The 14,505-nt window shown below is 39.7% G+C and overlaps 1 protein-coding gene across 1 annotated transcript; it reads left to right on the forward strand.

Moving 5' to 3' along the window:
- Positions 1-274: 274 nt before the first annotated feature.
- Positions 275-1,228, forward strand: LOC104980757 (olfactory receptor 151-like). The gene has a single exon (XM_010829528.1). It carries the CDS (start codon positions 275-277, stop codon positions 1,226-1,228), a length of 954 nt encoding a protein of 317 aa, XP_010827830.1.
- Positions 1,229-14,505: the final 13,277 nt, after the last annotated feature.

The raw sequence follows: 14,505 nt of genomic DNA on the forward strand, positions 1-14,505 counted from the left end.
GCCCAGGAACTGCACTTTAAGACCCACTGTGCTAGGCTGTTTCAGACCACGAAAGTGACAGCAGCTCCAGATCTTGCCCACTTTTGGGCTCATCTTTGAAATACTCAGGGTCTTGTCTTCCTCCCAAAACAAACAGCAGGATGAGGGAATATTCATCAGGAAAGACATCAGGATCGCACAGCTGGCCCAGAGTCTCAAAACTAGCTTCACCAAGCAGTGCAAGAAGCAGCCATTCATGCAGTTCTTCTCTCATCACACAGGTCCCCCAAGGAGAATGGCTGCAGAAAATCACTCTACAGTGACAGAGTTCATTCTCGGAGGTTTAACAAGTCAACCAGAGCTCCAGCTCCCCTTCTTCTTCCTCTTCCTTGGGATCTACTCAGTCACTATGGTAGGGAACCTGGGCATGATAGCCCTGATTTGTCTGAACGCTCAGCTTCACACTCCCATGTACTATTTCCTCAGCAACCTGTCCTTTGTGGATCTCTGCTACTCCTCTGTCACTACCCCTAAGATGCTGGTGAACTTTGTCTCAGGGAAGAACACCATCTCCTATGCAGGGTGCATGGCCCAGCTCTACTTCTTCCTTCTATTTGTCGTTACTGAGAGTTACACACTGACAGTGATGGCCTATGACCGCTACGTTGCCATCTGCAGACCTCTGTTTTACAACATCATCATGTCTCAACGGACCTGCTTCCTGCTATTGGCTGGGGTCTATGTCATGTCAGTCATTGGCTCAAACATAGAGACTATCATCTTGTCAAAACTGTCCTATTGTGAGACACTCATCCGTCATTATTACTGTGACATACTTGCCCTTATAAAACTCTCCTGCTTTAGCACCTATCATATTGACATGATAGTATTCTCTTTGGCTGGATTTGACATCATAGTCACCAGCTTAACAATCCTTGTTTCCTATACCTTCATCCTGTCCAGTATCTTCCGCATCAGAACCACGGAGGGAATGTCCAAAGCTTTCAGCACCTGCAGCTCCCACTTTGCAGCCATGGGGATGTTCTATGGAACAACTGCTTTCATATACTTGAAACCCTCCACGGCCAGTTCCCTGGCCCAGGAGAATGTGGCCTCCGTGTTCTACACTGCAGTGATCCCCATGCTGAACCCCCTGATCTACAGCTTGAGAAATAAGGACGTAAAGGCTGCCATGCAGAAAACCCTGAGAGGAAAATGTTTTAAGGCAAATGTTATTACTCTTTCTTAGTTTTAAAAGTTGTTATGAATCCCAGACTGAAGCCCTAAGAATGCTTGCACACCCGGGATGGGAAGCTGTCCCTTCTCTGGATGGCTGGGAGACTGCGCCTGCCTCCTTGCCTCTTCCTTCCCATCCACCCTCTCCTCTGATTTCTTTATCTTTTCCCTCGTTTGGGAAGCATATGCTATATCCTGATTCCCTTAATAAATCCCACTATCTTAACTGGATTTTAACAAAGCTTTAAACATTCACAGACTCACACATAGAGAAAGTAGTGTTTACCATTGAGTAGAGGAAAGCAGGGATGGGCAAGGTAAGAGGAGGGGATTGAGAGACACAGACCACTCTCACTCTATATAAAATGAATAGGCAACAGGGATGTAATGTACAACACATGGAAATATAGCCATTATTTCTTAGTTCTCTGCATACTAAGTCGCTTCAGTCATGACCAACTCCTTGTAACCATATGGACTGTGGCCCTCCAGGTTCCTCTCTCCATGGGGTTTCCCAGGCAAGAATATTAGAGTGGGTTCCCATTTCCTCCCCCAGATGATCTTTCTGATGCAGGGATCAAACACACATCTTTTATGTCTGCTTAACTGTAAATTCAGTTCAGTCACTCAATTGTGTCCGAGTCTTTGTGATCCCATGGACTGCAGCATGCCAGGCTTCCCTGTCCATCACCAACTCCTGGAGCTTGCTCAAACTCATGTCCATCGTGTCAGTGATTACATCCAACCATGTTATCCTCTGTCATCCCCTTCTCCTCCTGTCTTCAATCTTTCCCAGCATCAGAGTCTTTTCCAATGAGTCACTTCTTTTACCGTGAATGAAGTTTAGTTCTCTAACTGTAAATGGAGTATACTATAAATAATATTGAATAAGTATGTTCTATATCCAAAACTAGTATAATATTGTATATCAATTACACCTCAATAAAACATTAAACTTTCAACAGTGAGTTTGAAATCCACCTTTTTATTAATTTCTATGTAGAAAATATTACTTAATTTACAATATACTTTCTGCATTTGGGTGTACACAAGGCAGAGAGTGGAATGAAAGTCTCCAGCAAGTGATGTCCAGAACCTTCCTCATCTAAACATCTTCCTCTTCTCTCCTTCACTCCTCTCTAATCTCTATATAAGGACTCCTACTTGATCCCTTCATGTAAGTGAGTAACAATAATAATGATGTCAGCCAATAACATGTTTTTCAACGTATACCTGAGCCCTGAAATTCTTCTAACACTTTATATGCATTATTTCAATTACACCTCACACAGTTAGGTACTACTGTTTTCCCCTTTTCACTACGGAAATGCAATTTAGTCACTTGCTGAAGTCACACATCTGGTGAACAAAGACACTGGGAATCAAGCCCACGTCTAAGTGACTTTGGAGCCCACACTCTTGTCTCTCAAATGTCCCCTTTGTTTTAACCTGGCACCTCCTTTGAACAGTCAATTACACCTGCCCGAATTGTGCTCTTCCAATTTCAAATGCCTCCTAAAATCAGTTCCTCAGATCTCCACCGTTTATCATCTGCCCTAGTCTCCTCACATTTATAGGCAACTTTTTCAGAATAAATAAAGAAACAGAGTGACCAGCTCACCAGGTTTCCTGGCACTTCACCATGTTTCACACTAGAAGCCCCACCTGGGGAAACCACTCAGACCTAGACAAACCAGGATGATTGGTCATCCAGATTATAAATTGCTGCCAAATCGCTTTCTGCTTAATTAACACAGAGATCTACTGCCAATGTTGCTCAGTAAATCCAGTGGCAATAGGACAAAATTTCCCCCCACTCCCCTTTCTTTGTAACAATATCAAGCATACGTGTTTCAGACTCAGCAGCCTGACACGGTGCAGTGGATGTATAACATTTTCTCATGTCTAGCGATTTTTTGGTATTCTGTTTTATCAATCAGTGATTTACAATGAGAAACACATATAACTCTACTTTTCTGCAGCAAAAGGGAATAAATACAGTGAATGATTTTGTTAGAGCTGATTTAGACTAAAGAAAAGTTGAGGATGCCCCCAAAGTGACTTCAGAATTGATGTGACTCCCTGCTGCTACTGTGACCACTGCCACCACAAATAAAGCCTCTCATAAAAGCCACTCAAAAATCAGTAAACAGCTGAACCTTGGGTTCGAACATCACCTGGAAGCTTGTTAGAGATGCAAATTTGGGATCCCTGCTCCACACCTACAAAGTTACCGGGTGGGGTTCAGTAATCTGTGTTGCAATAGATCTCCTGGTGATTCCAATATACACTAAAGAGTGAGAACCACCTCACTCCCACCTTCAAATCTCACCAAAAATGCATTTAAAAATTAGTGGGAACTAATTCATATCCATGGCTCTAGCTAGAGGGGACACTGGGATATGTAGTTTTCAGCTTTTCACCTGATTAGAACAAGGGTGGAATGCATATGGAAAGATCCATTCCCAACTATGTACTCTAACAACTTATCCTAGGGAGGAGGGCATTCCACACTGGGGAGCACTGTTCTCCCTCCTGAGAGGAGTCACAGGCCCCTGAATCATCTTCCTAGTGAAGTGAAAATGTACCCTCCCTCTTTCCTCTACAAAATACTCAAGTATTTAAACTTGTTTTTTTTTTTTCCTTCCAGTTTCTTTTGGTTGGTGTATTAAGAAGGAGGAGCTCCACAGACAGCTCAGTGGTAAAGAATCCACCTGCCAATACAGAAGACCTGGGTTTGATCCCTGGGTTGGAAAGATCCCCTGGATGAGGAAATGGCCACTGACTCCAGTAATCTTGCCTGAAAAATCCCAGGGACAGGGGAGCCTGGCAGACAACAGTCCGTGGTGTCACAAGGAAACAGACGTGATTACAAAGCATGTCTCAAGTCAAGAGCAACCCAGAGACCTCCCAACCCAGTTTGGGAGCTCTTTGGAGAGCCTGCTATCCCACAGGCTGAGTACCTTCTGGAAGACAAAGACTGGACGTGTCCTGGAAGTGTTCACCAGCATGTCCTACTTCTATGAGATCCTGAAATTCAGAGCAAGAATGAGACTTGTTGCTCTACCAATCTTTGTGGGGAAGAGGAGCAGAGAGACATGTGCCTGCCAATATTAATCCGAGCTCCCCTGTGTCCTGACCTTCCCTGTCCTGTGCCCCTAGGACAGGCAGGTACACCTAACCTGGGCCTCTAAGGGTTTAGTGCACAGGATCTCCGGAGAAGAGCCAGTTTTTATATCCATAGTTTTGTTTGCATCAAAACTACACTTTTTGTTGGTTGCTAGTCATCCATTGCCTGAATATATCCACAAATTTGTTTCCTCACCTCTTGCTGGAAAGTTGGCTATTTCCAGTTTGGGCTGATGAATAAACCAGAGACAAGCATCCATGTAAAGAACTCTAATGATATTTTTTCATTTAGCTTGGATGCATATCTAGCAGTGGAATTGTTTGACCATACACAAGTTCATAAGAAACTGCCAAAAGACTTTACAAAGAGATAGTTTAGTAATTTTCCAACAGCAGTGAACATCTAATCTATTGTGAGTAGGAGCCACAAAGGAGAAAACCAAAGCATGGGAGAGAATAGTGAAAACAGTAGTGCAAGGAAATTTGCTTACTGTGAATTAGATATTTGAGATGAAGTATTGAAAAAAATCATACCTAAAAAAATGAAGAATGAATATCAAAACATATCCTCATAAAATTAAGAACCATGGCATATAGATTTTTTTAGTTCTTTCTTAAAGAACTAGAAACAAGGACTAACGCAGAAGCAATGAGCCCCTGTAATCCACTTTTGACCTTGAGACACCATTTCAGAGTTCAGTGGACCCTCTATGGCAACATGCAATATTCCACATATGATATTGTACTATAATTGTGTAAAATGCTACCATTGGGTTAACTATTTAAAGGATACATAGCAGCTATCAATATATTAATTCCTGTACCTCCATTTGAATATATTGTACAATTATCTCGAGAAAAAGTTTAATTTACAATCTGAATTAGCAACATTTTCATGAATGAATGTATTCTTGAAAGGTACATATTCTTTTAAACATATTTCCCTTATGAATGACAAAATGCTCATGAAGAGTCCTTAAAAGTCTACCTTCCTATGCCCCTCAACCTTCTGTAATCCTAACACTACTCACCTAAAGGTGCAGGAGCAAAGTGAAAACTTCAGCATTCCTTATAAACTGGCATTTCTTTACTGAAATTATAAGTTTTTTATTAAAATATTTGCATCTGTTTGAAGACACTTTAAAATAAAAACTTAAAGCCTAGCTGATATGCCTAATCAGTTCAATTCAGTCTCTCAGTCACATCCAACTCTTTGAAACCCCATGAAATGCAGCATGCCAGGCCTCCCTGTCCATCACAAACTCCAGGAGTCCACCCAAACCCACATAGATCGAGTTGGTGATGCCACCCAGCCATCTCATCCGCTGTCATCCCCTTCTCCTCCTGCCTTCAATCTTTCCCAGCATCAGGGTCTTTTCAAACGAGTCAGCTCTTTGCATCAGGTGGCCAAAGTATTGGAGATTCAGCTTCAACATCAGTCCTTTCAATGAACACGAGGACTGATCTCCTTTAGGATGGACTGGTTGGATCTCCTTGCAGTCCAAGAGACGCTCAAGAGTCTTCTCCAACACCACAGTTCAAAAGCATCAATTCTTCGGGGCTCAGCTTTCTTTATAGTCCAACTCTCACATCCATACAGTGAATAACTAATGATGAGTAAAAACCGTAATACTGGTAGTGACTGATGATGGTGTCAGTGGTAATGACCAAGATGGTTGTGGGTGTTTGTGGTGATGCTGGTGGAAGTGGTGATGTTGATGTTAATGATGATGATGTTAATTATGTTAATGATGATGATGATGGATTTGTGGGTGTAAAATATTTGAAAGGATGCACTAGATTATAGTTTCTCAAGCGGCAAGTTCACTTCCTCAGTAAAAAGAAAATTAACACACTTGGGACACAAAAACACAAAAACCAGGGTCCTGATTGATCCTTTTCTAAGGACTCCAGTCTCTGAAGTGACTCCATCCCAGGAGAATCTTTATCCATATACTCATATATTTAAACAGGTCTCCAAGTCTCCCCATCTCAGTGACCATATTCCACTTCATAAGCCTGTGTGGTCTTCTCATTTCCTATGATTTATTTCCTGACTGTTGAAACCGAGGCATATCCTAAAATTTCCAGGAGAGCGTGTTCCATTTTTTGTCAGCACAGGTATTTGATTACAATTTAAAGCAACTGTGTGAGAAAAACATTTCTTTCATGAACTCTTGTTTCTAATACAAGCTATTTGCAATCATGTTTACCTTCATCTCTAAGGTAAGGGTTTTTTCTTGTGTCCTACGTTCTTATGGGCAGCAATCCTAAGCCTCTGATGGTCTGCTAGAACTGGAGTAATAATTGTAGTGACTACCATCAAGTACAGGCTCATGTTTTACTATTTTATGATATTAGATAACTATGGGAGAAAATAAGCAAATCTGTGCTGTCTAGGTTTTCCTATCTGCACTGCACTAAGTCAGTGGTGATCCCACTGTACTGACCTGTAAAGCACTTTGATTTCTGGTAATGATATACCCTAGGTGGATTTTCCATGTTTCTTATTGTTTCAAGAGGTGGAAATTGAGTAAAAGGGCTATGTAAGATGTTTTTAATATACTATTTCTAACTACAGGAAATATTTCTTTTTCATTTTATGTAAATAATAATCAAAAATCTTAGTTACCTCTGAGAGTATTTATTATTAAGTTAATAATTTAAGGATCAATAATTTAACATGTAATAATCACAGTGCAATGCAGATTTTCTTGTCTTCACACCCTATCCTAAGGATTTAAAGGCTCTCACACAAAGAAAAAGAAATAAAGTGAGTGCCAGAGCTACTATTTTATGAGAATCAAATGACAATATATTTTAAAGTACTACAGTTTAAAAAGCAAGTTGTAAAATGTTTTTTAAAAGACAAATCCATGCTTATCTTTGCATGTATCAATGCATGTATCAGGAAAGATACATGCATTGTAAAAACTCTAAAAGGAAAGTTTTTAGTCTCCAAGGAAAAAGAAAGGGAGATTATATTTTTGTTATTTATATGTCTGATTTTCTATAATGCATGTTTACTGGTTTAGTCATTTTTCTTTAATGCTTCTGAAATTGGCAATAAAATTGATCCTCTATGTCTAAAAATTCAGTAAATTAAGTTTGCTTAATAATAATAACAATAATAAAATAATAAAAAATAACAAGTACTAGGCACAAGATGACATTTACTACACACACAGCAACATAATTTTATGAAAACAAAACAGACTGGTGGTCAGAAGTCATGAGTTTAAACCCAGATCTGTGTCTTGCTGGTTTTATGCTTTTGGATGACTTATTTAACTTCTAGCTTCCCAGGCGGAGCTCGTGGGAAAGAACCCGCCTGCCAGTGCGGGAGACCCCAGAGACACAGGTTTGATCCCTGGGTTAGGAAGATTCCCTGGAGTAGGAAATGGCAACCCTCTCCAGGATTCTTGGGAGTGGTGGAATTGGTGAGCCACAGCTCATAGATCACAAAGAGCCAGACACAACTAAAGCAATTTAGCACATTTAACTATTAGAACTTCCCGCACCAGTTAGGCAGCACCAGAAGAGGGAGAGGCACACAGAGCCAGCATTACACTGCGAGGTCCAACTCACCTTCTCCTGCCAGAGCACCAAAATCAACTCATTGTTCAACAACCATCGGCAGAAAGACACTGGAATTCTCCTAAAAAAGATACCCCTCATCCAGAGACAAAGGAGAAGCTGCAAAGAAACGGTAGGAGGGGCACAATCATGATAAAATAAAATCCTAAACCTAACAGTCCTAATTTCCTATGCCTTCATCCTGTCCAGTATCCTCCACAGCAGCACTACAGAGGGAAGGTCCAAAGCCTTCAGCACCTGCAGCTCCCACTTTGCAGCCAAGGGGATTTTCTATGGAATTATTGCCTTCATGTACTTAAAACCCTCCACAGCCAGTTCCCTGGCCCAGGAGAACATGGCCTCAGGGTTTTACACCACAGGGGTCCCCATACTGAACCCCCTGATCTACAGCTTTGGGAATAAGGAGGTAAATGTGGCCATCCAGAAAACTCTGAGGGGGTAATTATTTTCAGGCACATGTCATCGTTCTTGCTCAAATTTAAGAATAAGTTCTTATGAACCCCCGAGGGAAACCCTCTGAATCCTTGCCCACCGGGGAAAGGAAACAGTCCCTTCTCTGCATGGCTGGGTGACTTCTCCTGCCTTCTTACCTCCTCCTTCTTGCCCTCTCTCTTCTCTCATCTCTATTTAAAACCAGCTGATATTATGTTTATTTTCCTTATTTCAGAAGCCTTTTCTCTATCCTGAGTCCTTAGCTAAACTCTACTAGCTAAATTGTAATTTAATATAATTTTTTTTCAAGTGTCACAGACTCACAGATAGAGAAAGAAGAGTGATTACTTGGGGTGGTGGGGGAGAAGAGAGCCAGGGGATTAAGCATACAACTACTATGCATAAAATAAATAAGCATGGCCACTAATATATAGTTACTTTAAACAGAGTCACCTATAAAAATGTGGTCCATCTGAAACAAATATAATATTGTAAATCAACTACCTTTCAATAAATTAAACTTTAGCTGAGTTCGAGAGTCATTCACTGTTTAATTTTCTTCTACACAGAAAATATTTCTCAGCCCACTTCCTAGTTTTTTCCACTTGGAAGTACACAAGGCAGAGAGAGGTGGATCTCAGAGTGACCAGGAAGTGAGGCCCAGAGTCTTTCTCACCTGGACTTCCTCCTCTCCTCTTTTCCACTCCTCCCTACTTATTCCTGCCCAAGAACTTCTACCTCATCCCTTTCTATGAATTTCTTAGTCACAGTAATAATAATGCTAGCCACTACCATGTTTGGGGCACCTACTCTGAGCCACACAACTCTTCTAAATGCGTTATATGCCTTCTTTCAACTACAGTTTGCAACAGTTAGACACCATGTCTTACGTCTCCTGTGTTGGGAGGCAGGTCCTTTACCACTAGAGCCACCTGGGAAGCCCTCACTGGTGTCTGCTTGTCTCACACTAATAATACTGTACACATTATGTCAGTTATACTACAGTAAAATGGTCTCTTTAAAAAAAAAAGTGCATCTTAACACCCAAAATCAATCCATAATCACAGAATGTGAGATCATATATATATATATATATATACACACATACATACATATATATGTTATACACATACATACCTTTTACAAATAAAAGAAATGGGGCTAAGTCACAAGTCCAAAGTATGGAATCTCCCCTCTATCCTTAAATTCACACAACCACTGACTTGCTTTCTATAACAATTGATTAGTTTTCCCTGATCAGAGTACACAATACGGACCCTTCGTTGTCTCATAGGTTTTGCCCAGCACAATGCTTTTGAGGTCTTTCATATTGTTGCATGTATCAATAATATATTTCTTTTTTATTAGTAGTAATCCATTGCTTCTATATATCCACAAATTGTTTCTTACCTGTTGATGGACAGTTGGTAGTTTCCAGTTTGAGTTACTGTGAATAAAGGATATATAAGAATTCATGTACAGAACTCTTTCTGAACCTATGTTTTCATTTACCTTAGATAAATATCTAAGAATTGTTTGGCCATAGGCAAGTTTAAAAGAAACTACCAAACAATCCTACAAAGAAGTTGTTTGATTTTATTTTCCATTAGCACTGTATAAGAAGTGAAGTAGCACTGTGTAAGAAGTACTGTATAAGAAGCAAGGAGAAGCACTTGCTCTGCATTGTCAACAAAACGATATTGTCCCATTTTCAAGTGTTAGCATCTCTAGTGGGTACCTAGTGAAAGTGTTAGTCACCCAGTTGGGTCTGACTCTTTGCAACCCATGCAGTGTAGCCAGGCTTCTCTACCCATGGGATTCTCCAGGCAAGAAAACGTTAAGCTATATAAGGACAATGATTGCAATGAACTGAAACACACATAAAATATGGTTAAATTAGGAAGAATATAAAGATACTAAAGAAAAATAACTAGCTTTCTTTGGTAGATAATCAGAAACTAAATTATTATTTTGAAAACTAGAAAATGAAGGTGAGGTAAACGTTTCTATATGAACTGTGGTGATGGATACACAATCTGTGCATGTGATAAAATTGCTTTGAGGTTAGTTTACATACACACAAATGAGTATAAATAAAAATGGGGAAATCTGAAGAAGATCAATCAACATGTGGGGCTTCCCCGGTGACTCAGAGGGAAAAGAATCTTCCTGCAATGTGGAAGATGAGGGCTCGATCCCTGGGTCAGGAAGATCCCCTGGAGAAGGGAATGGCTACCTACATCAGTATTCTTGCTTGGCAAATTCCAAGGACATCCTGGGTGTGATATTGTATTATAATTCTGCAAATTATTCCCATTGGGGGAAACTGCTCAGGGGTACACAGGATCTCTCTCTATTATTTCTTGCACCCCTATGTGAATCTACAATTAACTCAAAAGAAAAAGTTTAATTTAAAAATCTTCACTAGCAGCATTTTCACAGATAATATATTACTGAATGTAGTCTTGAAAAGGGCACATTCTTATCAGCATATTTTCCTTATGAATGAGAATATACAAGTGAAGAATTCTTGCAAATCTACCTTCTTATGCCCTCAACCTCCTCCCATTCTACACAGTCAATCTACAGGTCCAACATCAAGGTGACAAGTTTAGCACTCCTTATGAATTAACGTTCCTTTAGTGAAATTACACAGTTTTATTAAAACAGTCAACTCCATTTTTTAAATCCTTTCAAATAAGCCTTTTAATCATAATTGATTATGCTTGATTGTGAATAACTAATGATGAGTAACAACCATAATGACAGTGACTGACAATGTTGTTGATAATAATAACCGAGGGGGTTGTGGGGCTGGTGGCGCTGCTTGTAATGATGATACTGTGGATGGTGATGGACTCATTGACGCTAAATTACTTGAAAGGAGGCATTAGACTGTAATTTCTCAAACAGCAAGTTGACTTCCCCAATAAAAGGAAAATTAACACACTTGGGACCCAAAAACATAATTCACAGCACAAGTGTAAATCAAAACTCTAATTGTCCTTTGCAAAGGGCCCAGTCTCTGAAGTGACTGCCTCCCAGGAGAAGTTCTGCTCATATACTTATAAACACACCCACGCATCTCCCAACCTCATGGACCCTTTTTTCATGATGGGGCTGGCCCCTTTGAGTAACTTTAGGATTAGATGTAAATCTATACGGTCCTCTCATCTACCAATATTGATTTCCAACTGTCAAAATCGAGGCATTTCCAAATACTTTCAGGAGACTGTGTACAGCTGTACATCGGCAGAGGTATTTAACTACAATTTAAACAATTCTATGAGAAAAATATTTCTCTCATCACCTCTTGTGTCTAATGCAAGCTATTTTCATCCCTGTGTTTACCTTCATCTCCAGGTGGTTTTTCTTTGTGTGCTGTGTTCTTGTGGGCAGCAATCCTGAGCCTCTGATGGTCTGGTAGAACTGGAGGTAGGAACTGTAGTGACTGATATCAAATATGGGGTCATGTTTTCCTACTTTATATTGTTAGATGATTGTGGGAATCAATAATTAAGTCAATGCTGTCTAGGATTTTACCATCTGCATCTCACGAAGTAAATACTTTTCAATCCGTATGGCCCTGTGATTTCTGGCAATGGTGTATTCTAGGTGGATTGTCTATGTTTCTTAAGTTTTAAGAGGTGGAATTTGAGTAGAAGGAAATTTGTAAGATATTTTTAATCTATTGTTGCTCCCTGCAAGAATTTTTTTCTTTTTTACAATTAACAGAAATAATACTCAAAAAATCTTAGTTACCTCTGATAGCAATTATTATAAAGTTAGCAATTTAGCCATCAGTAATTTAACATGTAGAGTTTATAGTGCAATTCAGATTTTCTTGTCTTCATACTATTAATATAATCAAGGATTTTTACACTAGAAAAAAATATATAGTTAGTGCTGACATTACTATTATTATAGGAATGAGACAATGCATTATAAAGTGATACATTAAAAAAGCAGGTTACAAAAATTATTTAAAATACATGTATGCTTATACACATATAGATACATAAGTCAAAGTGAAATGACATGCTCAGTCATGTTGGACTGTTTGGGACCCTGCGGACTGTAGCCCACCAGGCTCCTCTGTCCATGGGATTTTCCAGGCAAGAATGTTGGAGTCAGTTGCCATGCCCATCTCCAGGGGATCTTCCCAACCCTGGGATGGAACCCTCGGTCTCCTGCATTGCAAGCAGATACTTTACCATCTGAGCCACCAGAGACAACTAGATAACATATTTTTGTTGATATTCAGTCACCAAGTCGTGTCCAACTCTTTGAAAACCCATGGACTTCAGCTACCAGGCCTCCCTGTCCCTCATCATCTCCCAGAGTTTGTCCAAGTTCATGTCCATTGAACCAGTGATGCATATATGCACTGAAGCATTGAAAAACACCTAAAACAATAGTAATGACTATTGTTTGTCTCCAAGGAGCCGGAAGGTTATTTTATTTTTGCTTATTTGTATTCCTGATTTTCTGCAATGCACATATACTGGCTTGGTAATTTTTCTTTTTTATTTCTTAAATTAATTAATTAGTTTATTTATTTTTGCCTGCACTGGGTCTTTGGAATTGCACAAAGCTTCCTCTAGTTGCGTCAAGTAAAGGCTGCTCTCTACTTCTGTGTGCGGGCTTCTCATGACAGTGGCTGATCTTGTTGCATAGCACGGGATCTAGGGCACAGGCTTCAGTAGCTGCAGAACTCAAGCTTAGTAGTTGTGGCGCACGGGCTTAGTTGCTCTGTGGCATGTGGGATCTTCCCAGACCAGGGATCGAACTCATGTCGCCTGCACTGGCAGACAGATTCTTAACCACTGGACCACCAGGGAAGTCCTGATAATTTTTATTTAATGCCTCTGAAATTGGCCATAAAATCTATCATCTTTGTCCAAAAACTCAATAAGTTAACTTCACTAAATAATAATAAACTACTACAAGCAAGATAATCTACAACAAGGTAACATAGTTTAGTGGACAAATAACAAACTGGTAGACAGAAGTCCTAAGGTTTAGTTAGACCCAGTTCTGTGTCTTCCTACTTTTATGCCTTTTAATAACTTACTTAAATTTTAGAGCTTCTGTTTCCTAAAGAAGAGGAAAATAATATAGCTTTCCACTTTTTATATGCTATGCACAATATAAGACATCAAGGATAAAACACATTGAATCACAACATTGCTTAGACCTCTAGGTGTGTCGATTTGTAAGGCTACACACTTGGGCAAAGGGAAGAGTTCATGATCAGAAGAAAGCAGTTTCAGTTTCAAGTTCTTCATAATTAGAAAGTCTCTGGAAAGTCACTAGTGTCTGGCACTTAAGTTTTCTCCATATAAACATGCGAATGAAAATTCTACTCTTAACACATTTCTCCTCATATGCAGTATTCTTTAGAGGAGTTAATGAGACTGACTCTTGAAGAGCAGTATACAAAAGTTAGTAACTGTATAAGTAACCAATTAAAATAGTGCAAATTTAAGACTTTAACTTAAAGAATACCTGTCAGAGAAGGGATATCTATAGGTATCATATCCAGCAATGATGATCCATGCTTCTCAGGACATGTCTGTAACTTAAGTACTTTGTCATCAGGGAGGTGAGGGTTTGATATCATGATCAAAAAATGAAAACAAGAACAATAATAAAAGTAGCTGGTATGCCCAGCAGTGGGATTGCTGGATCATAAGGTTGGAGAGGGAGAGGGTGGGAAGATTTGGGAGAATGGCATTGAAACATGTATAATATCATGTATGAAACGAGTCACCAGTCCAGGTTCGATGCACGGTACTGGATGCTTGAGGCTGGTGCACTGGGACGACCCAGAGGGATGGTATGGGGAGGGAGGAGGGAGGAGGGTTCAGGATGGGGAACACATGTATACCTGTGGCGGATCCATTTCAATATTTGGCAAAACTAATACAATATTGTAAAGTTTAAAAATAAAATAAAATTTAAAAAATAAATAAATAAATAAAAGACAACAAGTACTAAAAAAAAAAAAAAAGAGGTAGAGCATTTACCCTGGAATAACCTATATGTCAGGGCCAGGCTTCACCAGAGATTAATTAATTAGAATCTCTCTGGGTGGAACATAGATATCAACCCTTTTTAAATGTTGCAGGT

This window comes from Bison bison, unplaced genomic scaffold, assembly GCF_000754665.1.
Source record: "Bison bison bison isolate TAMUID 2011002044 unplaced genomic scaffold, Bison_UMD1.0 scf7180017864506, whole genome shotgun sequence".
Lineage (NCBI taxonomy): Eukaryota > Metazoa > Chordata > Mammalia > Artiodactyla > Bovidae > Bison > Bison bison.